Source organism: Salmo trutta, chromosome 14 (genome assembly GCF_901001165.1).
Source record: "Salmo trutta chromosome 14, fSalTru1.1, whole genome shotgun sequence".
NCBI classification, from domain to species: Eukaryota; Metazoa; Chordata; class Actinopteri; order Salmoniformes; family Salmonidae; genus Salmo; species Salmo trutta.
Genome location: NC_042970.1, coordinates 32,061,589 through 32,089,587, shown reverse-complemented (window position 1 = coordinate 32,089,587; position 27,999 = coordinate 32,061,589). Strand labels below are relative to the sequence as shown.

Sequence of the window (27,999 nt, the reverse complement as noted above, 5' to 3'; positions counted from 1 at the left end):
CTTTTTTTTAAACATTTTGCTTTCGTCATTGCGTTCTTATTTTCTTTCATTAGCTTGTGCGTTCTTTGAAAAGACCCTGTCCCTCTAGCTCTCTCAGTATTCTTTAGTGCAGGACAGAGTCCCCAGTGCTCTCCTCGGGTCTTTGGGATAGGGCCCTCTCAAACTTTGATGTCCTCCTGGACACTCAGCTGGGACAGGGTCTTCTTGATGCGCAGGGCGGTGAGGCGGGCGGCTCCGTTGGCGTACCAACACTCCCTCATGATCTTCCCCATCACACGCAGGGTCTTGGGGGATGGGGAGGGAGAGAGAAAAAAAGAGGAAGATAAAGTACAGTGTTATATAAAGCTCAGGAAAATTGGACCAACGGTTGAGCGAACAGGAAAATTAGGTTAGAGGAAGTCATACATGAAAATATGGTGCAGATATGCACAAGGATAAATAAGCTTATCAAAACCATCAATGCATCCCCAGAGAACAAGCTCGCCAAATGAACATAGTTCATTTAAAATACACCAGCATACAATTTAATACTTATAAGAAACCAGTGACACTTTCATATTAGTGAGTGACTGTTGTGTTATCATAATAGGATTGTTTGATTGACCTCAAATGAACATGCATATCCAAGTGTCCCTACCTCGTAGCTCTGCCACCAGTTGGGCACGTTGGGCCGTAGCTTCTGGTCACACACCAGCTTCCTCATCTCCTCTATGGAGGGGTCAGAGGGCACCAGGTCAAAGTACGGTAGCTGGTACTCCTCATGGATACCTAGGGGCAGAGGTCAAAGGTCAGGTAAGGTCCAATATCTGGGTTTCTAATCAATGGTGAATTAAACTTAACTACAGTGAGATAGAGAGATGCATCCCAAATGACACCATTCTCCTTATATAGTGCACTACCACTTGGAGACCAATGGGCCCTCGTCAAAAATAGTGCATTATACAGGGAGCCCTATGGGCCCTGGTTAAAAGTAGTTGACTATATAGGGAATAGGGTGCCCTTTGGGCCAGCCAGAGTGTGCTGAGGGGGAGCCTGTCTGACCTCCAGCGTTGCAGCGGCGTGCGATCTCCCAGTAAACCAGGCCCAGAGCGTAGATGTCTGCACACTTAAACGAATCAAAATGCCTCATGTTGATGCTCTCATCCAGAACCTCAGGGGCCATGTACCTGACAGAGAGAATGTGTGTTTTTATTAAGCTGGGGTGGCATGAGGGTTGTAAGTTGAGAAACCAAGTACTTCTTAAGGTTGAGGACATGTGTGTGTTTGCACCTCTTTGTGCCCACTCTCTGGTTGGGGGCGATGTCTATGGTGTCGGTGGTGGACTCGTGGCGCACGGCCAGCCCCAGGTCAGCAATGGCACAGGTACTGTTTTTCTTCACCAGGATGTTCTTAGACTTGAGGTCCCGGTGGGCAATACCAGGCTTACCTAGAGGAGGGCCGAGAGAGTGAGCCTACCTGACAATTACTGCATTCCTGGCAATCAATGGAAGTCACGTAACTGATCATTAACATGTTTGTGTGAAACGTGTGTTTTTTGTTGTCCAATTCATTTGAATCAAACAATCATGGATTTCTGCAGTATACCATTGTGTACTACAGTAGACAAAAATGTAAATGTTCTTCCAGAATGACATCAATAATTGACCTATCAAGGAACATCTCTGTTGGTCTGAGTCGGTGCACTCAGAGATGCTTTAGTTTAGAGGGGCTGCTGTGTAACTGATACGGGGCAGATCCATAACGCAGACTCTGACCAGGCTACCAGCCTACCAGCTATGAAGCATGGCCTACATTTACAGAGGCACACCCTCACCCTGTGTGCCCAGGATCTCCATGTGCAGGTGTGCCAGCCCGCTGGCAGCAGACAGTGCCAGTTTGATCATTCCCTCGATGGTGATGGAGTAGCGGTTCAGGTAGTCAAACAGAGAGCCGTACTCGTGGTAGTCTGACACCAGCCACAGCTGGGTCCATGTGCCATTATCTATGACAGAAAGATTGTTGGACAATAAGTTCAATAATGTTCAGACCCTACACCTAATCCGAAAAACTGACCTGAACACCAGAAATCTACAAGCAGTGCTCTTCAAAGGGGAATATTTGTTGTGATGTCATAGGACGACAGCCAGTATTTTGTTACCTTTGTTGTCGGCGGCGATGAATCCCAGGATGTTTTCGTGGCGCAGCATGATGGTCTGGTAGATCTCGGCCTCGCGGAACCAGGAGCGTTCCTCTCTGGACGAAAAGATCTTTACCGCCACGTCTCCTCCTCTCCAGCGGCCGCGCCACACTTCCCCAAAACGCCCTTTCCCTATAATCTCCTGCAGCACGATGGTCCTGGCCACTGTTCGCTGGACAAAAAGAGGGAGGCCTGCACAGAGACAGAGGACGGAGAGGACCAAGGCATACGGGACACAGAGACGAGGCAAAAAGAAAGAGGACTATACAGTTAGACAATCACATTGTGACACATGCCTAGTATCAACCACATTTCCCCCTATGCATTTAGTTTTCTTCTATGGAAGACATTATTAAAGCTACAGTCACTAATCTCTTTTTTTCCCTGTTTTGTGACTGCTTGAATTGATCAGAGCCCTAGCGTTGCTGTACTGACCGGAGCCTGATCCAGAGGTGGACATGTCGTAGATGAGGTCCTGCAGGGTCTTGTCCTTGGCCATGTAGAGGTGATCACAGGAGGGGTCCTCCACCTCCAGCCTCTGCCTGTGGCTGTAGGCCCTCTGGTGGTACTGGAACAGGAACACAGCCATGATAAGCAGCACACACAGCAGGCAGACGGGCCCTGCGACCACTGCTACCAGCTCCACTGGACCCCATTTACCATCAGGGCCAAAGACGCCCCCCAGGCCCGGTCGCGACGTCACTGAAAGAGGGAAGAGAAAGAATCAGACTAAATACATATTTCCCATTTCATGAGTGAACATAACAATTCACTGAACTGTGTTTGAGACCCTTGTCCTCTATTGTAGCAGACATCCTAGCCCTGTGGTTCGTAACGTGAGGGTGTGCAACCTGGGACATGCGCTTGTGTGTGGCGGTATACAGCTTATATTCCATGGTCGAGGTCGACTCACCAGAAGTTACTTTGAGGTCGAGGCTGTTGCAGTAGTTAGTGTAGCAGCAGTGTGTGTAGAGGAGGCCCTCAGCACTCAGGCAGTAGAAGGGCTGGCCCGGGGGCACCAGGTTGTCCCGGGTGATGCAGATACGGATGTGCTGCTCCAACCCATTGATGAAGGACGTGGAGGCCATGCAGGCCCCGTCTGTCTCACACCGGGAGCCAGTCTTCTCACACTGGGCTGTGGTGCAGTTACACCACAAAGCTGTACAGACAGAGAGAGACAGAGAGAGACAGAGAGAGAGAGTATTTCAATATTTTGGAATAATGGTTTGGGTAAACTCAAAACACGCTCAAAGCTGTAATTTCATAAGAAGTTGTGCTGGCACTGCCACATAAAAACCACTTCAAGGCAATTTCACTCCACTGTATGAGATGCACGTTTATATACAGCAGAGGGCGCTCATAGACAGCAGCAGTACCACACAGGGGCCCTTTGACAATTACATTTCCCTGGCACCAACTTAGTCCAGCGTGATCAAACGCACATCCTTTACCGCGGTGCAGGGCCAAAGAAAGTTGGTATAAAATGAATAGAGTCCGTACAATCAGAAGCTCCAGCAGGTATCTTTGTTCACAAACAACATTTCGATCCTGCAAGGATGACCTGATGAAACGTTGTTTGTGGTGGAGCTTCTGAGTGTGCTGGCTCTATTTATTTTATACTGACACCAACTCGCCCTATGATCATACCCCTGTAAGATAAAGCATAGGACTACAGAAAAAAAGGATTCACTATTACATTTTTCCTCCAAATAAACAACACCATTTCCCAGAGAACACCCAAACTATTTCAGCTTTTCTCTTGGAGAAAATCAGACAGACGTCAACACTACTTTTTGTTCTTTGACCTCGAGCCACACACATTGCATTTCTAAAGGACACGTTGAAATAATAGCCAGTGAGTTTATTTGAAAATAGCCCGAGATTTTAAAGAGAAATATATCTCCTTTTGATAAAGCTGGTAGCATGCTCCATCAGGTTGGAGAAGGCACCAGAGAGCGATTCAACATCTTGAGTATTTTGGGTCACAGGGACTAGGACTAAGTTGACATTGTACAAATCTTTAGTCGTTGAAGAGGTAAACAACCCTTTAGTTTGATGAACCTTTAACATTCTTTTGAACTATACCTCTCAGAAATGTTTCAATTATTTACCATGCCCCAAATGGCATAATTTCACAAAACTAAGCAGAGGCAGCAAAGTGTGTTGTTTGAAACCATTCCAGATGGGGACAAATATGTTTTTAACCCAAACGGTCACAAAATTGACCCTATTAGCTAATGGTGTTTTTAACATCACAAGAGTACAACAAGACAGCACAACACCCCTACAGAGGTGGTTCATCCTGGAAATAGAGGATCAACAGTAATCAAACTGCCTGCCAAAGCTGGCCCTTTCAAAAATACACGTTCAGCGGCAGGCCGGGAAACAATTCTAGCCATTCCAGAGATGGATTGAGATCTCAACTTAGAAATAACCCACTTTTGCATGGACATTGGCAGTGTGGTGCCAGGGCAACAACCTCTCCCTCAATCTGACCAAGACAAAGGAGCTGATCGTGGACTACAGGAAAAGGCGGGCCAAACAGGCTCCCATTAATATCGACGGGGCTGTAGTGGAGCGAGTCGAGAGTCTTAAAGTTCATTGCTGTCCACATCACCAACGAACTATCATGGTCCAAACACACCAAGACAGCCGTGAAGAATGCACGACTTCCCCCTCAGGAGACTGAAAAGATTTGGCATGGGTCCCCAGATCCTCAAAAAGTTCTACATCGGCACCATCCTGACCGGTTGCATCACTGCCTGGTATGGCAACTGCTCGGCATCTGACCGTAAGGCACTACAGAGGGTAGTGCGTACGGCCCAGTACATCACTGGGGCCAAGCTTCTTGCCATCTAGGACCTATATAATAGCCGGTGTCAGAGGAAAGCCCATAAAATTGTCAGAGAGTCAGACTGTTTTCTCTGCTACTGCACGGCAAGTGGTACCGGAGTGCCAAGTCTAGGACCAAAAGGCTCCTTAACAGCTTCTACCCCCAAGCCATAAGACTGTTGAACAATTAATCAAATGGCCACCGGAATATTACCTTGACCTCCCCTCCATTTGTTCTGTACACTGCTGCTACTCGCTGTTTATCTATGCATAGTCACTTCACCCCTACCTACAAGTACAAATTATCTCAACTAACCTGTACCCCTGCACACTGACTCGGTACCGGTACCCCCTGTATATAGCCTCGTTATTGTGTTACTTTATTTTTTTGTTTTTAACTTTAGTTTATTTGGTAAATATTTTCTTAACTCTTCTTGAACTGCACTGTTGGTTAAGGGCTTGTAAGTAAGCATTTCACAGTAAGGTCTACACTTGTTGTATTGGGCGCATGTGACAAATAAAGTTTGATTTGATTTCACATTGATGGCTTCCACTCTTTTAAAGTAGTAAACTAGGTGGGGATTCCTAACTTGTGAGAGTGATCAGCCAATGATAAGAGAATTGTGTTTTTTTTAAAAATTGGTTTGCCTAGTTTGTAAATGGCTTTAAGCTATAAACACTGCCATCTGGTGACACACAGTACAACAACAAAAAATGCATGAAATTAAATGTATGCATTCACTACTGTAAGTCGCTCTGGATAAGAGCGTCTGCTAAATGACTAAAATGTAAATGTAAGATTTGGTTCAAGACTCCAGCATTGCAAGTAGCGGTAAATCACAAATATTACCTTTACATGTTTTTCCAAACATCAAAAGAATAAGAAAATGTACTACTTTAAAATGGAGATAGCATGGGCAATGCCATTAGAGCTATTACAAATGCCATAATGGCACAGATACAACGTTGAGTACCTCTTTCCCTCTCTAGGATTCTAATCTCTCACAAGAATACAGTTCTGTTTTAAAAGGCCAGCTTGCTACCAATTTTCATAACTAGCTAGCTAGAGCAAGTAACGTTCGTTAGCTTGAACTAGCTTTCTAAATAGGACAGAGACTTCATTTATTTTCACTAGCTAAGGAGAAAATAAAAAGATTTGGTGATGAGCAGAACTTATCACAAAGTAAAAATGTAGGTAAGTTACCATTTTCTAGCTTACTTTTGTGACTGACTTTCCTTCACTGCCATAAACTGTTGTTAATAACCTGCACCTCATGTAACTATTTCACCTTGAACTCCTAGCCTGAAACAGGTTTTTGGATTAAAAAAAAAAAATCACACAATATCAACCCAGTTCAGTAGACTTGTATGGGGAGCATGAGAGATTTTCACAGGTCTGTCAGACACCAAGTTCAGCACAGCAGGCAGTGAGGTCTCCTTGGGTGAACCAGATCACAGAAAAGACACACACACACACACACACACACACACACACACACACAGAACGAGAAGCAATTTTACAAGTTATTGCACATTGCAGACATCACAAGACAGCTCAAAGACATCTGGGTAATTTGATACTCTCAACATACAGGCTCTATAATGGTAGACATACAAGAGGGAAGTGAGGTTCAAAGACAAAAGGTCTCTGTTTAGTGCAGACAGCTTGCTTTTAAATAGTGGTGTTCTACTGACAGTGTTACTATAATCAGAAGTGGACTTTGCCCATACAATTTCATAATCCTTAATCAACATCACATTGGCCCTTTGTGTGGCGATTACAGGGAATTTGACCAACTCAGACTGAGCTGAGATCAGTGGGGATAGGGGAGTGAACCCAGAATGTAGTTGTTGGGATAAGCCATCCTCCAGGTCAGCTTCCTGTGTACAGGGAGGGGTGATAAGACGAAAGGGGGAACCCCTAAAGTTTTTAGGAGTTTGTGGTCTGTACTGGAGGTTTGGGATCAGTCCCAGGCAGCCTAGTCCTGAAAACTAGGACAGGGGAGGTAAAAAACTAAATAAGTAAAGGCAGAGAAGGGGCGTTCAATGCGTTTTAAACCCCTGCGGCGAGGGCTTTTTGGGGGGGGGGGGTAGAGAACGTTGGTGGTTTTTGGGGCGAGTTGTAGTAGTGGTTTGTACAGAGGGGGTTGACTTGTGTGAGCAGCTGCAGCTGTCATTAACCCAGTCTAGACAGTGACTGCCTCAGTGACATTTTGGATAATTGAATTTCATTAGGACACCGAGGCGTGGTGAGAAATTCCGATATTTTTTTCTTCCATCGTAGTCTCTAAATGACCTCAATGTAAACACCAGACCCTCTGTTGCATTTGTATTTCCCACACAACACACATTCCCAGGAATGAAGGAAGCATGAGCTTTTTGGTTTCCAGAAGGTTCATCCTTTTGCAAATAGATTGATTAATAGGCTTAATGTTGACAGGAGCCTAATTAAAAGTGCAACCAGAACCCTGTGAAGATAAGGCTTCAAAAACATGGATAGCTACAGTAAAGTAGTGAGAAATGAAAAGGTGATTATTACTTGCTGACATTCTATAAACTGGGGTTGAGGTTAGAGGTGTTACTCTAGACGAGGGCGGCGGAAAGAGCTCTGCACGAAGCAGGCAGCACAGACAGGGAATAACTGATTAAGACACCCAGACGCCACCAGGCAGAAGAAAAAAAACACACTCCACTGTACTCACCCCCATCCCCTACTATCCCACTCCGATCAATACACAGGAAGTGTGTGTGTGTGTGTGTGTGTGTGTGTGTGTGCGCGCGCGCGCTTGTGCACGGTGCACATGCTTCTGTTATTGTATCTGGGCTCCCAGTCTTCTGATTCTATAGCAAAAGCTAGTTGGCTTTCTAGACACAAGTTCAGTGATCTTAATAAGCAGGCAGTGTGTTTCTCAAACAGTACTTAATCCGTGAGAATGTTTGGAGGCATGTTTACGTTGACATGTTGGATTGACCATTGAGGCAAGACCACAATCCTGAGAAAATTTAGTATTAGAAAACATGCTAATCAGATCGGTGAGAACATGTAATACTATGCTGGAACAAAATATATGTTTCCATGCCGATCAATCAAGGCCATAGTGAGGTCTTTTCAAAGAGTTCCCACTGTTAAACAGACAGTAAAACCTGATCGTTAATAGCTAGGAGGCCCAAACTTGTATCTGGTTATAATAATAAATGATAATTATTATGATAATTATTAGGTGAGTGTTTATATTTGTCCTATTTCAAGGGCACATTGGTGGATTTTTCACCTTGTCAGCTCGGGGATTCGAACTTGTAACTTATTGGCCCAATGCTCTAGACACTAGGCTACCTGACACACAGATTAGACCCCCCCCCACAGATTAGATTTCCCCCCCACAGGATGCATAGTCTCAATTTGGGGGGGGGGGGACATTGAAAAATTCAATGAGTGACTACAGAAGATTCGATAATACAGTTATAGATAATACTCATAGAAATGAGATAAGAAGGAAAAACAGACCTCTTTAAATGACTGAATGACTCATGTAGTAAAAGATAATGCTGCAAGCATTTTACGAATGCATGTCTCTCAATGCAATTACATGGCCGTTTCCCAAATCCCATGAACTACGTTTTCTTATCTTACTACCTAGTCCAGCTCCCTTGCTGTCCAGCTCCTCCCTTCCCATCCTCAGTCTAAATCTCTCTCCCTTTCCAAATATCACAAACCCAGGGAACGTGAGTTGGTCACTCACTGTAACCTCTCTTCGTCAAACATCTCAATCATACTGTTTCACACACAATATCCTGTTTGCCTTTAAGCTTCCTTACCCTGATGCAGTGTATCAACAGGTATGTACATGCCACATTAAAGGCCAGGGATTTTTTATATTTTCTTTAAAAAAAGTGAATGAACCCTTTCACCTCCCAACCTTGGCACAAGGAACAGCTGTGGTTTAAAGCTTCCCCTTGGTTTGAGCGAAGTAATAATTCATTTGGGGGCTTTTATTTGGTGTGGTTTAGAACTTTAACACGCGCACACCCACCTGCCCGTTCGTGTCTGAGTGGTCTTTCAGTTTCAGCGACTATGCTGTGGGAGTATTCCCACAGCATAGGACTATTCTCATTTACGTCAGAAGGGAAAAAACATTTCTTAATGACATCTGTGGCCTTGACTCATACAGACTACACACACACTAAAATGACATCACTAGATTATGCATTGGGGCGAGCATATATACACACACACACATACACACACACACACACACACACACACACACACACACACACACACACACACACACACACACACACACGCTCGCCTTTCTTATTTGAAGTCATATTTAGGCTAACTCATATTTTTCCCTTTTGAAATGTACACATTGGGGTACATGAGAGCATTTGAAATCGACCCCAATGTGTACATTTCAAAAGGGAAAAATATGAGTTAGCCTAACTATGACTTCAAATAGACCCATAAGAAAGGCAATCTATGTACAGTACCAGTCAAATGTTTGGACACACCAACACATTCAAGGGTTTTTCTTTATTGTTAGTGTTGTCAACAATGTAGAATAATATTGAAGACATCAAAACCATGAAATACATCTAGTAACCAAAAAGTGTTAAACAAATTAAAATATATTTTATATGCGAGATTCTTCAAAGTAGCCACCCTTTGCCTTGATGACAGCTTTGCACACTCACTACATTCTCTCAACCAGCTTCACCTGGTATGCTTTTCCAACAGTCTTGAAGGTGTTCCCACATATGCTGAGCACTTGTTGTCCAACTCATCCCAAACGATCTCATTTGGGTTGAGGTTGGGTGATTGTGGAGGCCAGGTCATCTGATGCAGCCCTCCATCACTCTCATTCTTGGTCAAATAGCCCTTACACAGCCTAGAGGTGTGTTGGGTCATTGTCCTGCTGAAAAATAAATTATAGTTCCACTAAAACAAACCAGATGGGAGGGCGTATCGCTGCAGGATGCTGTGGTAGCCATGCTGGTTAAGTGTGCCTTGAATTCTAAATAAATCACAGACAGTGTCACCAGCAAGGCACTCCCACACCATCACACCTCCTCCTCCACGCGTCACGATGGGAACCACACATGCGAAAGACATCCGTTCACCACCTCTGCATCTCACAAAGACAGTGGTTGGAAGCAAAAAAATCTTACACTTGGACTCATTAGACCAAAGGACAGATTTAGTCTAATGTCAATTGACAGTCTAATGTCAATTGTTCCTGTTTCTTGGCCCAAGCAAGTCTCTTCTTATTGGTGTCCTTTAGTAGTGGTTTCTTTGCAGCAATTCGCCCATGAAGGCCTGATTCACGCAGTCTCCTCTGAACAGTTGATGTTGAGATGTGTCTGTTAGTTGAACTCTGAAGAATTTATTTAGGCTGCAATGTCTGAGGTGCAGTTAACTCTAATGAACGTATCCTCTGCAGCAGAGGTAACTCTGGGTCTTCCTTTCCTGTGGCGGTCCTCATGAATGACAGTTTCATCATAGCGTTTGATGTTTTTGCGACTGCACTTGACAAAACCTTCCGAATTGACTGACCTTCATGTCTTAAAATAATGATGGACTGTCGTTTCTCTTTGCTTATTTGAGTTGTTCTTGCCATAATATGGACTTGTCTTTTACCAAATAGGGCTATCTTCTGTATACCACCCCTACCTTGTCACAACAACTGATTGTCTCAAACACATTACGAAGGAAAGAAATTCCACAAATTCACTTTTAACAAGGCACACCTGCTCATTGAAATGCATTCCAGGTGACTACCTCATGAAGCTGGCTGAGAGAATGCCAAGAGTGTGCAAAGCAGTCATCAAGGCAAAGGGTGTCATCTCAAACATATTTTGATTTGTTTAGCACTTTTTTGGCTACTACATGATTCCATGTGTTATTTCATAGTTTTGATGTCCTCACTATTATTCTACAATGTAGAAAATAGTAAAAATAAAGAAAAAGCCTTGAATGAGTAGGTGGTCCAAACTTTTGACTGGTACTGTCAATTATTTTACCATTGGGGTGATTACGATGCTGGACAGTGCCATGGCACCTTTTGGACATTTGACATCCAATCACACTTCAGACCTTTTTGGCGCACACGTGCCGTGATCCAGCACACATGAACTCGAGAAGGTTATTTTATGTTGTTATTGAATTTGTATAATTTCTGATGAAAGTTTCATAACATGTATTTTGCCATTAAGTTTAAAGCACTTTAAAAAGGAAATATGGCTTATATAAATCTAGATGCAAGTCTTTTAGATAAAATGGGAGGACCTTGATGAGATTTCAAATACACACCACAAACTGCATCTGTGTTATTGTACCGGATCTGAGCGTAGATCTGAGTACACACAGACACACCACACAAGTACACACGTCAAGTGGCCCTGTGCTGAATGTGTGGCAAGGTTATTCACTGGCACTATCGTAAAACATATACAATAAATAGGCTATATAACTTACCATTTATACACAGACAGGCTAGGCCTTACTTGGGAGAAAGGTGGTGTAGAAGTAAAGTGAGTGAGAGGAAATGTTTTCAACAGCGACATGTTTTTTTCTCAGTTTTTAGAGAATGCTGTGATGCGTCAAGACTTGAAGAAATAGTGTGGCAGAGCAAACACTTGAGGACTATGGTTGTGTTAAAAGCGGGGGTTTGGCGTGTTACTAAAGTCAAGCACAGTACAGGTATTGTTTGGCGACAGGGCTGTGCGAAGGGAGTGGGGGAGGGAGAGAGGAGAAAAAAGGTACAGTAGAGAGAAGGAGAAAAAAGGATAACTGCACATTGTATTGCTTTGTACATTGTGATGTAGCCTAATGACACTCTTCACTTTAAATGTATGGCAAACAAAAGAAATACAACTCTATGTTGACTACTTTTAATGACTACAATGACTACTTTAAACAATTTACAACACTTTTACTGGAAGAACTGTGCAGATGCAAAGTTTGGTAACATCATTTCAGTAAAATCTCCCTCTGTTTTTTTATGCGACCACATTATCCCAAAACTGTTAAATAGGCCTATCTGCTCCAAATTAAGATTCAAAGATGTCTGCAGAAAGAATGGGGTGTCAGCTACAGATGTAGGATCTTCATTTCAGACAGTTTGTTACACGTGGAAAATAATCATGCAGGAACAGGACATGTTTTTGTAGGGCTTGATACATTTTTCGTTACAGCAAATCATGACTGACATTTTAAAGTGGAAATTATAAACTTTAGAAGTCTTTTTAAACCATGAATACACTACAAGTTTGCATTTCTTGCTGGGCAGGAACATTCTCAGCAACAAAAGAGTGATCAAATGAACATCCTACATCTGAATGACATGACACCTTGAGTTTGAAAAAAATATATATTTTGGTTTATTGAACTACACGCTAAGTGAAGTGGATTTACACCCGGTAACCGAATTGCAGTAATGAAATTCCATCATGGGTCTCTGATCTGTAATACACAGAAATTCATAATTATGGATATGAATGCAGGGCTCTGAATGCAGGTCTCTACAGTCTGACAATTTTACTCAAATAGGCACCTGAATATTTAGGAGCACCAGTGCGCCTAGAAAAATTAAAAAGGTCCTAAACTGTCATTCTGAAAAGTACTTTTTCTCCTATGGCTAACTACCAGAAAGTTTGAAAAGACAGGCTGAATGGGCGGGGAGCTTCAGTACAGTAGAGTTCAGTACAGTAAAGTTGAGTATAGTTCAGTACATTAGTGTACTCAACTCTAATGTGCACTTCTGTGTACTGTACTGAACTCTACTCCACCCTACAGTGAAGGACTTTCAACGCCCGGTGTCGATTGGTGCTCAGTGGGTGAGGATGCAGGCTACAGTAAATGGAAAGATGGGACTCATGGGTAGGTAGGCGTCAGTCAGAGCCGGAAAAGGTGACATTAATTGGAGAGAGAGAGAGATGAACAAAACAGTATGCCAGTGAAAGGGAGGACAGTAGTGACCCAACTGTGGTTTGTGACTACTATGGATTTCTCAATGTAGCCACTCGATTGCAGAAATTCTGTTACCGAGATGTTTTCGTAAATTCTGTTACAGTTTTAATCACTTAATAATTCATAAAGACAATTGATATCAGTAAAAACTCTATAACTAATTGATAGGTTTACCTTTACTTGTTACTTCCGTGAACTTTTATTAAGGTCATTCCACCTCAAAAAGACCAAGAAAGATAGACACCCACCATTTCAGATGTTTTTTTAAAATTATAAATTTGTTTTACCCCTTTTTCTCCCCAATTTTGTGATATCCAATTAGTAGTTACAGTCTTGTCCCATCACTGCAACTCCCCTACGGACTCGGGAGAGGCGAAGGACGAAAGCCATGCATCAATGTGTCGGAGGAAACACCGTCCAGCTGGTGACCAAAGTCAGCTTGAAGTCGCCCGGCCCTCCAGAAGGAGTCACTAGAGTCCAATGGGACCTGGAAATCCCGGCCGGCCAAACCCTTCCCTAACCCGGACGAAGCTGGGCCAATTGTGAGCCACCTCACGGGTCTTTTGGTCATGGCCGGAAGTGACACAGCCAGGGATCGAACGCGGGTCTGTAGTGACACCTCAAGCACTGCGATGCAGTGCCTTAAAACACTGCACCACTCGGGAGGCCCCTGCATTTCAGATTGTTCTGAAATTGTTTCTGTAGTTAGAAACAGATAATATTAGCATTCCTGCAACATATTTTGTTGAAATATAACTTGATCTAAGGAATTAAGCTAATTGATTGGACCCAAATTGGTAATTTGAAGTTATAGGACTCATATAACATTCAATAAATATTGTACATAATATCTGATTTGGACCCAAAGCATTCTTAACAATAGCTAGGTTTCCATCAAATTGGCGACAGATTTTCATGTGAAAATTTCTCACCGGAAATGCTTTTCCATCAAATTGACTTGAGGATAAAAGGCTTGCGTGATGACCTAGTGCACATAAATACCTTTTGCGGTTAAATGGGTTTCCATCGCATTTTCATGGTTTTTTCACAATTATTATTTTTTTTTATTTAGTGAGTGTGCCCACTCTGGTATTGGCACATGTACTCTAGCCCAGAGTTTCATCTGTAGCCTAATAAACTGCATCCTTTTCCAACAAGTTGTAGTGGGAGGTCCACACGTTTTACGCATGACTCCAATTATATTTCGATGTGATTGTTATTATTTCAATATTTGCGCATAAAATCTTTTCCACCGACATTTCTCTTATAATTAATTTTACTGACACAAAAATACCTCATCTTGTCTACTGTATTTTGTTTTGTCAGTCATATATTTTTGTATCTGACATGTACTTTACTGGCTAAAGAAATGTTGGATGGAAACCTGGTTAATGGATAAGACATGGGAATTCCAAATAAATGGTCAAAAGCCACCCACAACAATCAGTATGGAGCTACGGCTTGGAGTATTGTTTCTAGTATTTATTCCTAGTGAATTTTTCCCCTTGTTCAGAGGAATTAGTAATTGACATTGTTAGGTTTATATTCAACCCTACATCCTGATATTACCAGGTTCTGAGCACTGTCCCTGCTAGACGGTGAATTTTTTAAAAGATTCTTGGAGCGGTATCACAGCTCCCCCTTGCAGTGTAAGGCTCCGTGGCGAAACGGATGCCGTATACTTAATGTTTCCAACCTTTGCATCGTATTTAGTGCCGCCAGAGTCTGTCAATAGAAAAGGAAGTTACCAAACCACAGAACAAGATGAAAATGTGGTTTTAGGCAATTAATTTATGGGATAACTAGTGACTTGTAAACAATTAGTACTCACTTATAGGAATGGATAGGCCTATTGGAATAGTAAAGTTAAATAATACCCATTATATGACTGTTGCCTCACGTTTTAGTTTGATGGTAATTACATTTGTTTTTGATGATAATTATTAGGTTGAGGTCGCTAGCGACAGTATCTTCAACCTAGGGTGCGTTCGTAAATTCACTCTGGCTAGCTACTCGGATTTCAGAGCACTCTCATCTGAGTGTGCCAGAGCGCAGAATAACTGATGAATTTACAAACGCTCAACACCCATTGAATATGGCCGGTGTCAGTAAACATCGGAAAAAAAGCTTAATTCAAATTGTTGCCAGCAGCATAGTTACAGCCACCAATGCTCTGGATAACATGAAAAGAGCCTAACCAGCTCTGCTAGCAAGCTAGGGTGCGTTCGTAAATTCAGTTTGGAGTGACAGAGTGCTCAGAGTGTGCTCTGGGCGTTCGTAAATTCAGAGCGTTGACAGATTGTAAATAGTCATAGTCAAACTGACAACGTTAGCCAGTTAGCTTGGGTGCTTTAATGCCATTGTGAGGTCAGAACGCGGATCAAACCTACTCCTCAGCCAGAGCATCCCGTGTGCACTCTGAACGCTCCAACAGCGAAACGTTCTGAATTTACAAAACTGACAACCTCTGAATTTATGAACACCCTGTGCGCACTCTGGCACTCCAGATTGAATTTACAAACACACCCCTAGTCTTGCAGCTCTTTAGCTAGCTACTCTGTAAACTAGCTTGACTTGCTAGAAAATTAGATAAACAAGATGAGGAAAAAGTAACAAAACATGTTTTATTATCACCTGAAACAATGTTTTTTCTGTCTTGAATGAAAAGGTCATATTTTGTAATGTCCCAAAATAAATGCGATCTCTTACAAGAAACTAGGCTCTCCTCCATCTTGTCTTGTTGTGAAACCCTATGCTCTCTGTCCAGTAGTAGCGGAACGAGATTGCGTGAAGATGACATATAGCATAATGAAATACATCACGATGTGTATGGGGCATAACCTTCCACAGACTTAAGTTATTTTCCAGAGAAGGCATAGAGAAAAATATGCCTAATATCATTGATCACATCAACAATGGGTTTATTCAACTCATAATGGTAAACTAGATCATCCTAAAGTTACTTAACTTTGCAGACTCAACAGATAAAGCGTATAGAAAAGGACATGTTTAAATGGGTATATTAGGCTAAGTGACAAAAGTTGAGAAGAGCAATCAAATAGGCCCACAGAAAGAAACAGGATCAAAAAGTTGAAATAGGCTGAAACTTTCACAATAAGTCACAGTTGTAAAGAGAAGCTGTGATAATTGAGTCCAGGATTTTAACATCATTCATTCCAGTAGATTAGATAACAAACTGGAAAATCTCCATTACCCCATTGTTTGGGCATTTTTAATCTGCATACATGGATACAACCTAGCCCCCTGCCCTGCCCAGAGAAAAAGGTCCATATACATCCAATCTGTATTTACACTGTTGGACACTCTTTTGAAGACACAAGCGCCCAACCATATCATCCATGTTATTCAAACATTATGAGTTCACGATCAAGGGCTTTTTTTAAGAGACTAGGACTGAGTGTTTATAGACCTTGCAGCCTCTTATCTCTCTATGTACGAAAAACGCTAAAGGCCAGGGAGAGGGAGAACTGAGGTTTACTCATTTATGCTTTTCATAAATTCATATTTTATCCAGAAATTATAAACTAACTCAGGCTGATTGGTAGAACAACACACAATGGCCCGTTTCGCAATGTACTGCAGCTCTTCAAAGCTAAATAGGTCAGCCTCAGACTCCAGCTTGCTAAACCATTGTGTTGTAGTCTCAGCAAAAGCGTTTAGAGCTGCACTTTAAAACCACGACACTAGCTATCTTGTTTGCAGAGTTTACAGTTCACACACCAAAAATAAAACTGCTAAAAAACAGATTTTCACAGGAAATGATGACAAAAACATAAGGTCAAATTTGGGAATAAGGAACTCATGCCTTATTTAATGAGGAATCTGAGTGAGCACATGTATATGTTTTGATATTGCATATTATGTGGTAGTTTATGATAAATAAATACACCAATATTTCCATAACCGTTTTTGAGAATACAGCAAATTAATTAATTCAACTTTGATTAGATGACTTAAGGTAATTTGTTAAACCACTGCTGTTGAATTCTTGTGAATTGTATCAAGGAATGGTGGAAGGTCCTTGGTAGACAACCTTGGCTGTTCATCCCAAATCCCCCAAATTGTGCTGTCTGATATGTTTACTAACGCGATCCAAGTATCCATCCAATTAGCTTCTAGCTGGCCAGAGAACTAACGTTATGCTATTCTCAAGCAGTTAGCTAGCTAGCTAGCTATAAAGCATATTTAAACATAACGTCAAACAGTGTAGGTAGCTAGCTAGCTGATTCTCTTATTTTCATCTCTATTGCAATACTATTAGCCGTAAACAAGCAGGTTCAATTAGCTAACTCAACTTGCTTGATACCAAATCCGTGCGCCATGTTGTGCTATTACTAAGCAATGTAAATTCCATTCACAAACCGAGCAAGTAAATACACACAGGCGGAATAAAAACTTAATCGGAAAAACATTACACTTACCATCATAAGTTCCGAATATGCAAACCAGGACGAGAATAATTAACAAATTTAGATTCTTAGCCATGATCGCTATATTCCCATTGCATGGCATTAATATTTGGGTTAGTGGTGTGGTATTGACAGCAGAGCGGACATATAACACACAACTCCAGTCAGACAACAGACAGACAGACAACTTAAAGGGGGTGGGTGGAGAATTTAAAGGGGAGTAATGGCTAACTAGTTCTTATTATGAGGTATGTCGATAAAATAAAGTAGGTAGGCCCTCTAGAAAGCACAATGTAAAGTTTGTATTATCTGGTCAAGGCTTAAAACGTAAACTTTTAAAATCAGGTGGTTTACATATTGAATATGCCTTTAACCTTGTAGCTATACACCATGTACCACACACATAATATAACCTTATATGATCTCTATGATACCCAAGGGGGACGGTGGCACAACTTTCACCGGGGACGGGAACGGGGGACATGACCCCCCCCACATGAAATTGCATTTTTGTCCCCCCTATCCTTATCATTGCACTTGTGATACAAAACTGAATTTGTGTACTTTAGGACCATGCGGACGCCACAGAGCGGTCGGGTAGATGTGAGCAGGATGGATTTAGGACCGCACAGACACCACCACCTGTGTGAAGGCAAAGCTTCTGAAAGGCTGGTGTATAGGACCAGCACAGGAGAGATGAATAGTGGCAGCTGTTGTCTGTGTTGTGCTTTAACTCCGAGTTGAAAAAGCAAGGAGAGCAGAAACTGCCTATTTAGTTGACTGATCTAGCTAGCAAGGTAACTGCAATTTGACAGAAAAATAAGTTTTATTCCCAGTCCTGAGCTAGTAGCGTAACTGACATTTTAATTCAGCTAACATTTCATTGCCTTTCGACTGAAATGGATGAACTACTAGCAATTCATTAAATTATATAATATAATTAAAATATACAAATATTTAGCTTCATTAAATTATATAATATAATTAAAATATACAAATATTTAGCTTCTATATCTCAAATGACACATGTGTTTATAGATTTTGTATAGGCCTGTCTCCCATATGAATCTTCTCTTTGTGCCAGACTGGGTTCAAATGCCTTCTGTTTGAAGGTGCTACACAATATTGATTATTGAATTATCATTGATCTACTGTAGTTTAGTCTTATCAATAACTTAAACATATTTAATAATGATCTCTTACCTAGAAGGGCCATGGGTCATAATAGATTGTGTAGAAATGCAGGAAATTTGCTTTAGATGTCCCCAAAAATGGGAGGACCCCAGACCCCACACCAAGTTATGTCCCTCCCACGTCTAAAACCAAAGTTGTTGATACCTATACCACATCCCTTAGCAGACTATGCTACTGAATTTCTGAAAAATAAGCAGTGTGAGTGTATTGACATTGACACTATACATTTAGAAAAGAGGACACAGAAACCAAATCCATCTTTCCTCCTAGACATCCCTTCCTCCTAGACATCCCTTCCTCCTAGACATCCCTTCCTCCTAGACATCCCTTCCTCCTAGACATCTCTTCCTCCTAGACACCGAAACGTGCCTTTAGGCTGGATGTAGTACAGTAATTCGTTCTCATTGTATTGTGTTACATTGAAGAGGCATCAGAGTTACCTCATACTGTCCTTCCACTCAGCCCCACCTTGGGTTGATGTATGCGTTGACAGTAGAAGAGGGTGTGGCCTTGCTCACGTATGTCACCCATGCTAGTTTTATCCAGTTTATTCTCTCTCTCTCTCTCTCTCTCTCTCTATCACACACAGAAACAGACAGACACGCACACACACACACAATTGCTGCACACATTCAAAAATCGTTTTTCACTTCATAGAAAGTATCCAGTATTAGGCTATTTAGTGCAGTCATAAAGAACAGTATAGTGTTCAATGCAATGCAACTCTGTCTTGCTGTATGTATCCTCCCAACATTCCTCTTGGAACCCAAAATACGATTACAATCTAGATGACAAACACAGTGAAGCACTCGTGATCTTTATCGCTCTCTCGTTTTTTTTAAATAGAAGGAAGCTCTCTTTTACTCTATAACTCTCCATGTGTCTAGCAATCAAAGAATGAAAAGTGCAGCAATTTACTGGAAATAAAGTTTGTAATCTCTTTGCTTAATTAAATCAGTCATCCATGATTATTGACCCTACTATAGACTAGTTACATTTGTAAGTATTTGCTTATAGGTTGAACTCTTTTGAATTAGCTCTAGACCATAATATAGTGTGTCCTCCACCTTGATAGGGTTATTGGTCTGCACATCATGGCGGCGCATGCCCCTGGCCCCCGTCAACTTCCAGTTGCCAGACTGACAGACTGACCAGACAGGTGGAGTCTTTGAAGGGGTATTATCTCTCTGAATTTCACTGAATCCCACACATACTGTACAGATATATACAGCCATACCGCAGACAAAATGTTATAGTATACTATGCTCTAAATACTGTAGTATTTCTATATTTATATACTATAGTATTCACTGTAGTGTTTTTGTGGAAGTCTACTGTAGTATTTACTGGAATGTTTTTGCGGACTTGACTGTATTATACTATAGTATTCACTATAGTGTTTTTGTGGACTTTACTGTAGTAAAATGCTATAGTATGCACTACATGATATAGAGATACTACAATGTGGAGAATAATATTCTCCAGTATACTGAAAAATTATATAGTAAGCACTACACGATCGAGGGATACTACAGTGTGTAGTATAGAATTCTACTGTATACTACAACATTCTAAAGTAAGCAGTACATGATCAAGGGATACTACAGTGTGTAGTATAGTATTCTGTAGTATACTACAAAATTATATTGTAAGCACTACAGAATCGAGGGATACTACAGTGTGCAGTATAGTATTCTACTGTATACTACAACATTCTATATAGTAAGTACTACACATGATTGAGGGATATTACAGAGTGTAGTATAGTATTCTACAGTATACTACAGTTTATCAAAGTTTACTACAGAATACTATAGAATTCTATAGTAAGTACTATAGTATTCTATAGTAAACTGTAATATGTTTTTATGTGGGAGGCCTACACATAGCCTACACAGAGCGAAGGGTAGAGAGCAAACACTGCCTTCAACCCCATACTGACCAACTGTAAGACACACTATGGCTGATGAATAGGAGTGTGAGACTGAAATGCAAGACTTTAAAAATAGAAATGTAAGGGTTTGAGTTCTTAGTAGAGAACTATGAAGCAGAATCCAAAGAGCCAATGTGTTTGATGTATCATTTTTTCATTAGTGTTGTGTATTACAGTCTGATCTTCAAAGTGTTTTGTATTCACTTATTGTACTTAGGCCCTCTTAACCTGATCGTATTTACAGACGAAGTAAGAGAAAGTCTCTAGTAAAGCAATGAGGAATGTAAAAAGAGAAACAAGGTCGCTCTCTGCTGGCAGGCTTGAGGTAATGCGTAGGCTAAGTGAAATCTGTTTTTTTACCTACAAAAATAAAAAGGTGCCAACTTTGCACCAGCGCATGATTATATCTGGCTCATCCATCAGATTTTGTTTAGATACTTAATGATGGTATGGCCAGAACTAACTTCCCATTACCTTCGTTCCCCATCTCAGACTGAGATTTTCTAGTTTGGAAGTTACATATCTTGAAAACTTGATTGCTGACATGCAAAACATTTTGTGAATATATCAACAATGGACTAATGAAACAATTACCAAAGGATAGTTAGTTTTTGGGTGGAGTTTTCCTTTAAGTTGTCCCAAGTTGTCTTAAAATATCTTCTGCACCACAGTAAACAGCACATAATCAAATCTCTTCATAAAATCACATCATCTCACTATGGTTTATTTACAATATTTACACAATGAAAGGACCAACACATTTATCAACAAAATCAATTCATTATATCAGTAGTAAGATAGCTATTGTTTGAAAATGGCATCCAAATTTGGAAAAATATAGACTGCAGAAATGTCCAACTGCAACACCACCCAAAGTGCCTTCGTTTCTATATAAGCATTCAACAAATCGCAATATTTTTGCACACTTGCATAAGCCTTTAAACATTTGCAGAAATCATAATTTTAGCACTGTAATTTGATTTAAGTTATCCCTGAGGTGTAGGCCTAGTATACGTGTGTTTTTGTGTGTCTAGAATTTCTGAGAATTTACAGAAAGGGGCTAACCCTATCCTTTTCCGCAATAAACGTGTACATACAGTAGGTCTATGTGTAAAGAGAAATTACCATATAGGATGATGGTTTAGGAAGACTGTCTCTTTCACTGTTGAAAGACACCAAAGGCAATTGAAAGTTCCTTGTGATAGTAAATCAGTAAACTCTGAGTCGTACATTTATTTTAGATACAGCAAAATCGTATTTCTCAATTGACACCCATGCCAATAAGACAAAAAGACAGCATTGTATTATCGGCAGAACCTGGATAATAGTTTCATCCATCCCCTAAAAGTCAAAGAAAGTTTCTAAAACAGTTTTCGGAATATTTACAAAGCAGTATGAATGATATGGCCTTAAGAAAAACTTTCACTGCGTTGGCCAAATGATCTGGAAAAAGTTCAGCCCTTCTAGTACTGAGCAGTACTTCAGAATTCAGATGCAGTTAAGCTCACAGTGTGAACGTGGCATAACGTTTTAAGTGTAACTCTAGGAAACAAATATTGGAAGTGGGCGGAATTAAAATAAATTGGCAGTGTTAGACACCTCACTTCTGTTTCTTCTCTTTCTTTTCCTTCTTGCTCTTCTCTTTTTCTTTCTCTGCCTTCTTCTTCTCCTGCTTCTCTGCCTTGTACTTCCATATGGGTGGCTCCAGATGACCCTTGTGCTTCTTCCTCTTCTTCTCCTTCTTAGGTGTGGGCTCTCCAGACTTGACTATCTGGATCTTTGGGATGCAGCCAGAAGGGAAGACACTGTTCCTGTGGGCCATGTGCCTGGGGATGAAGGTACGCACCCCGGTGGAAGCTATAGAGATTATGCTGCCCCTGCGCTCTGTGTCCACACAGCACGACGTGGCGATGGTCTCGGCTGAGTGGATGTGGGGAATGATGGAGGATATGGAGCCGTTGCTGTGGCACACAGAGCTCTCCCCCAGCTCCTTCTCCGAATGCTTCTTCACCAGCTCTGGCACGGCCAGGCGCCTCTTCCCCACTTCAGGGGGGCTGGTGGGGCAGAGGGGACGGCAGCCGGTGGCCACTAGAGGGCTGTGGATGCTGGTGGTGATACGCACCATGTGGTCCAAGACCCCGTTTTCCTGGGGATCTCGGGGAAAGTTGAAGCCGAAGGTGGACTTGATGCGCTGGGTGATCTTCTGGCCGGCGCTCTTGTTGACCATGGCCTTGGCCACCAGCACCTTCAGCTCTGGCCACTCGGGGACGTAGCTCTCAGCGAACTGCTCGGCTCTGGGCCGCAGGTTGAGGCGGCGGAGGCGGTTCAACGTCTCGTAGCGGCCCGTCTTTAGGGCCCAGTCCCGTGCACACTTCTGCTTCGTGGTGTCTACTGCATTTAGGTCTGCACCTGGGAGAGAAATAGCACAGAAGGAAAACAATTGCTTTCAGGCCACAATATTTATCCATTGAAACACTTTCATTCATGTTACATTGCATATAGCCCTGTAATATAGTATCATAATGATGATCTTGTGCTACATGAATAATAGAAAACAAAGATCCTTCTTGGTTTATGATGGAGAGAGGGGAGAGTCAATTATATTTCAGTTGATGGGGTCAAGGCTACAGCTAGCTGAACATGTTTTCCTCAACTCTTTCAGAATATTGATAAATGTGAACTGGCATTGAGAGACTGTGACTCCGTTGGATACTACTGATCTTCCGCAGAGGCCAAAATAGCTAAATAACCCTGGATAATCCCCTGGCAACCAAGATGAAGGAATCAAAGATTATGGCAGAGTGAATTAAGGTAGGCTGATGTCCCCAAATTGATCCTTTAAACCTGGCAGCCATCAATAACACATTCAATCAACCAGGGAAAGCTGACCTCAAACATGGGTAGACACACCACAGGTACATCCATCCATCCCAACCCAACTACATTACTACATACCTCCTATAACCTTAGGCCTTCAATCAGTATGTTCATGCCAAGCCCCAAATGGAACAGAAATTAATTAAGACCATAATTGCAACTTTGCTGGCTGGGGAGCAAAGCATAGGGTAATCCCAATATTCTGTGTGTACTACTATCTCTTCCTCCTCTCTCCTTCTCTGGTCCTTTTTTCCAAATCTGCTTAGAGGTATGCCCTTTGGAATCTGGAGTAATTGAATTACTTCACCTAGTGGGACCTAATAGATGGCAGTGGACACAGTCAACTGTTGTGTGTCACTACCAGGGGCAGACTGGGACCAGAAATCGTCCCTGGCATCTATAACACAACAGCCCATTTTTTCCTTGATGCCCCCACCGGCCCATCTTTTTCCTCGAGGCCCACCACATCGGCAATTTTTTTTCCTTGAGGCACCCATGTTAGAAGGATAATTATAATTTTGAGCAAAAAACCCAAGTTAGACAGGCCTACTTGGCTAAAAATGGACCAACCCATCTGGCATTGGCCAGAAATGCCAGATGGCCAGTCTGTCCCTGTTTACTACGAACACTGAGGTGCCTCTGATAATACACACATGTGAGCTATTTGCTATTGTGAAATATGCACAAACATATAATGTAGGCTTATACTCAGTAAACACAGGTAGGTAGATTACATTTTTGTACTTCTAACATCTATTTGTCTGGTTGTCTAAACACTTCTAAGACATTCCCTCATGTATACAGTAGGGTGTATAGTAGTGTTGAAGTGGAGGAGGCCTCTCACACACCGGCCATGACGAGGGAAGACACCACATCGTCTCGACCCTGCATGGCAGCTTTGATGAGTGCAGTGAAGCCACGGCAGTCCCGGATCTCTGTGTCTGCTCCGGGGTAGTAGTTGAGGATGTAGGTCACTGTAATGGTGTGACCTGGAGAAGGACACAGGGTGAGAATGGGTTTAGGAGATCATAAGATGCCATTGAAAAGATTAAAGGCCTGTCACAAATGGCACACTATTCCCTATATAGTGCACTTCTTTTAAAATATGCTGAACAAAAATATAAATGCAATATGCAACAATTTCAAATATTTTACTGAGTTTCAGTTCACATAAGGAAATCAGTCAAATAAATTAATCAGGTCCTAATCTATTGATTTCACATGACTGGGATTACAGATATGCATCTGTTGGTCACAGATATCTTTTTAAAAAAGGTAGGGACGTGGATCAGAAAACCAGTCAGTATCTGAGTATCTGAGTCAGAAGGTGAGTATTTGCCCACTGAAGTCGGTTACAATGCCGAACTGCTGTGGCTGGTCTCAGATGGTCCCGCAGGGGAAGAAGCCGAATGTGGAGGTCCTGGGCTGGCATTGTTACACATGGTCTGCGGTTGTGAGGCCGGTTGGACGTACTGCCAAATTCTCTAAAACGACGTTGGTAGAGAAATGTATATTAAATTCTCTGGCAACAGCTCTGGTGAACATTCCTGCAGTCAGCATGCCAATTGCACGCTCCCTCTAAACTTGAGACATCTGTGGCATTGTGTTGTGTGACAAAATTGCACATTTTAGAGTGGCCTTTTTATTGTCCCTACCACAAGGTGCACCTGTGTAATGATCATGCTGTCAGGTGGATGTATTATCTTGGCAAAGGAGACATGCTCACTAACAGGGATGTAAACAAATTTGTGCAAAGCATTTGAGAGAAATAAGCTTTTGTGTGTATAGAACATTTCTGGGATCTTTTATTTCAGTTCATGAAACATGGGACCAACACTTTATATGTTGCGTTTATATTTTTGTTCAGTATAGTACTCTAAAAAGGGTGGTGACATTTGGGACACAACCTAGAAATCTTGCTAGTGAGGCTTGTTTTACTGTGTAGTATTTAGTAATAGGTCTGGTGAGAGTGGCTAACCTGCTTGTGAAGCGATCATCAGTGCAGTGTTGCCATCGTTGTCCTGGTGATTTATGTCCAGGTAGGGACAGTGGTGAAGATGTTGCACAATTTCCAAAAAACCCTTATAGCACGCCACCATCAGACCGGTCTATTGGGTGAATAATTAGGATTAGAATGATATTTAAAAAATCACACCGCAACGGATTCAAGGCTGCAATTAAATCCAAAACCAATTCTGTATGGCTTTAATGAAAGCATTCAGTGTCTTTATATAGGGCACGGTGCTCCTGGTATTTGAACTAGTAACCCTCAGGACACGCTGGATCATACACCACCAAAAGGCATCCCAAATGTGAAATAACAAGAGACCCATACCCAGCCATTGTGGTCCACCTTCATGACCTCCTCTTTGGTAACCCCTCTCTCCAGAACCTTCCGGAGCGCCAGGGTGTTGTTCCGAGCACACGCCTCATACAGCGTGTTGGCGGTGCCCCGTGAACCACCTTCCTGCTGGTAGTCTGGAAGCACTGAGTCATCTGAGAGGACACTCCCAGAATCCGACTCACTTTCTGACAAAGACACCTCTGAGGCGTCCTCGTCAGGCCCTTTGCCTAGGAGGGGGTCCTCGGAAACAGAATTCTTCACGGTGGCCATCTTGTGGCTCCGAGAGACCCGAAAGCAGAGTGGAAGAGACGGAACTGGACCCTCAGTCTACATCCCAACTGGAGCTCTGAGGAATAGAACCAGAAGGGTCAAAGGTCAGAAACTGAAACACAGTCTGGCATGGGCCCACACCTAGAGATCTAGGGAACTAAATCAGTGGTCAGACCAGTTTGTTCATTGTGTTAGCATTGAAGTTGAGGCACACCCATAAAGATAGATAGAGGATGCAACATTGAATCTGTCCCATTATGGCGTCTGTGAGAGCATGGGCAGCACCATTAAGGCCATCACCATTTTGAAGTAGTCAATTTTCTTCTTCTACTACTTCTATGAGTTGGTTAACAAACTGAAAGAGTGCATATTGCCACCTGGAGTGTGTTTGAACAGGTATAAAGCCAAGGTTGTTGATTTACTGCCACCTGCAGTTATGGAATGTTTCCTTACAAGTATAATTCATTGGCTGATCCCTCCTGATGACCTGGATGGAATTATTTGATCCTTCCTTAACTCATAGCAAGTCCCATCGAGTTGACTACTTCAAAATGGTGAAAGTGCTTGATGTCACTGCCCATGCTAAAACAAGCTTTTGGGCACAAGAGTCCTCAATCTATTTCTATGGGCACACGCAAACAGCCATTCAAGGAGCTCTTAGAAGGATCTGTAGATCAACAACACATCTCTGATATGATTGACAGTTTGACTGAAGATAATGTAACATAAGGCTCTGTCAGGGATCATGAAAGTTAATCTCTTTGAGAGTGGTTACATTTCTCTAGTCCCGTCGCTTTGCTGTTTACCAAAGAAGTGGCGGGATGTCCGGTTTGTTGTTGTTTGAATCCCAGATTGCCAGTTTAATCTCTGTGTGTGGCAACGGAACGGTCGTGGCTGAGCATGCTCAACGTGCCTTCAGTGTTGAATAACTGGATCAGCATCTGAAAGCCCTTCTGAACACAATGCTAAATCAGGCAACATCACATTAAGAATAACCTGAGTCACACGTGGGACTTCAGCCGCTCGTGTTTGGGCTTTAAATCCAGCCACACCTGTATGAGGCATTTCTGTTATCCTGGCCACTGAAACTACTCTTGTTGTTTTTCTCTTAAGAGGATAAGCCTCAGAGATGTTGAGTTTTTGGATATACCTATTACTGATGCATAAAGCATTACAGATGCCTCACATCAAGAGCATCCTCCCGGACACTCTAGATCCACTCCAATTCTCATACTGCCCCAGCAGAGCAACAGATGACACAATCTCAACTGCACTCCACACCGCCCTTTCTCACCTGGACAAAAGGAACACCTATATGAGAATGCTGTTCATCGACTACAGCTCAGCGTTCAACACCATAGTGCCCACGAAGCTCATCACTAAGCTAAGGACTCTGGGTCTAAACACCTCCCTCTGCAACTGGATACTGGACTTCCTGACGGGCCGCCCCCAGGTGGTAAGAGTAGGCAACAACACGTCTGCCACGCTGATCCTTAACACTGGGGCCCCTCAGGGGTGTGTACTTAGTCCCCTCCTTTATTCCCTGTTCACCCACGACTGCGTGGCCAAACACGACTCCGACACCATCATTAAGTTTGCTGACGACACAGCAGTGGTAGGCCTGATCACCGACAACGATGAGCCGGCCAAAAGGGAGGAGGTCAGAGAATTGGCAGTGTGGTGCCAGGACAACAACCTCTCCTTCAATGTGAGCAAGACAAAGGAGCTGATCGTGGACTACAGGAGTAGGCGGGCCGAACAGGCCCCCATTAACATCGACGGGGCTGTAGTGGAGCGGGTTGAGAGTTTCAAGTTCCTTGCTGTCCACATCACCAACGAACTATCATGATCCAAACATACCAAGACAGTCGTGAAAAGGGCATGACAAAACATTTTCCCCCTCAGGAGACTGAAAAGATTTGGCATGGGCCCCACAGATCCTCAAAACGTTCTACAGTTGCACCATCGAGAGCA

At 42.4% G+C, this 27,999-nt stretch overlaps 2 protein-coding genes across 2 annotated transcripts; both read right to left on the bottom strand.

Annotated features, from left to right (window-relative positions):
* Window position 1: 1 nt before the first annotated feature.
* LOC115207835 (activin receptor type-1B) lies at window positions 2–17,666 on the bottom strand. The gene is made up of 9 exons (XM_029775334.1): window positions 17,420–17,666; window positions 3,090–3,335; window positions 2,612–2,878; window positions 2,138–2,368; window positions 1,814–1,981; window positions 1,270–1,426; window positions 1,042–1,166; window positions 638–768; window positions 2–284 (listed from the first exon to the last, which is right to left on the bottom strand). Exons 1-9 carry the CDS (start codon window positions 17,508–17,510, stop codon window positions 159–161), a joined length of 1,542 nt encoding a protein of 513 aa, XP_029631194.1. The 5' UTR covers window positions 17,511–17,666; the 3' UTR covers window positions 2–158.
* Window positions 17,667–22,134: 4,468 nt separating this feature from the next.
* Window positions 22,135–25,530, bottom strand: ankrd33ab (ankyrin repeat domain 33Ab). Its single transcript, XM_029774090.1, has 3 exons — window positions 25,390–25,530; window positions 24,260–24,400; window positions 22,135–22,943 (listed from the first exon to the last, which is right to left on the bottom strand). The coding sequence occupies exons 1-3, from the start codon at window positions 25,508–25,510 to the stop codon at window positions 22,135–22,137; spliced, it is 1,071 nt and encodes a 356-aa protein (XP_029629950.1). The 5' UTR covers window positions 25,511–25,530.
* Window positions 25,531–27,999: the final 2,469 nt, after the last annotated feature.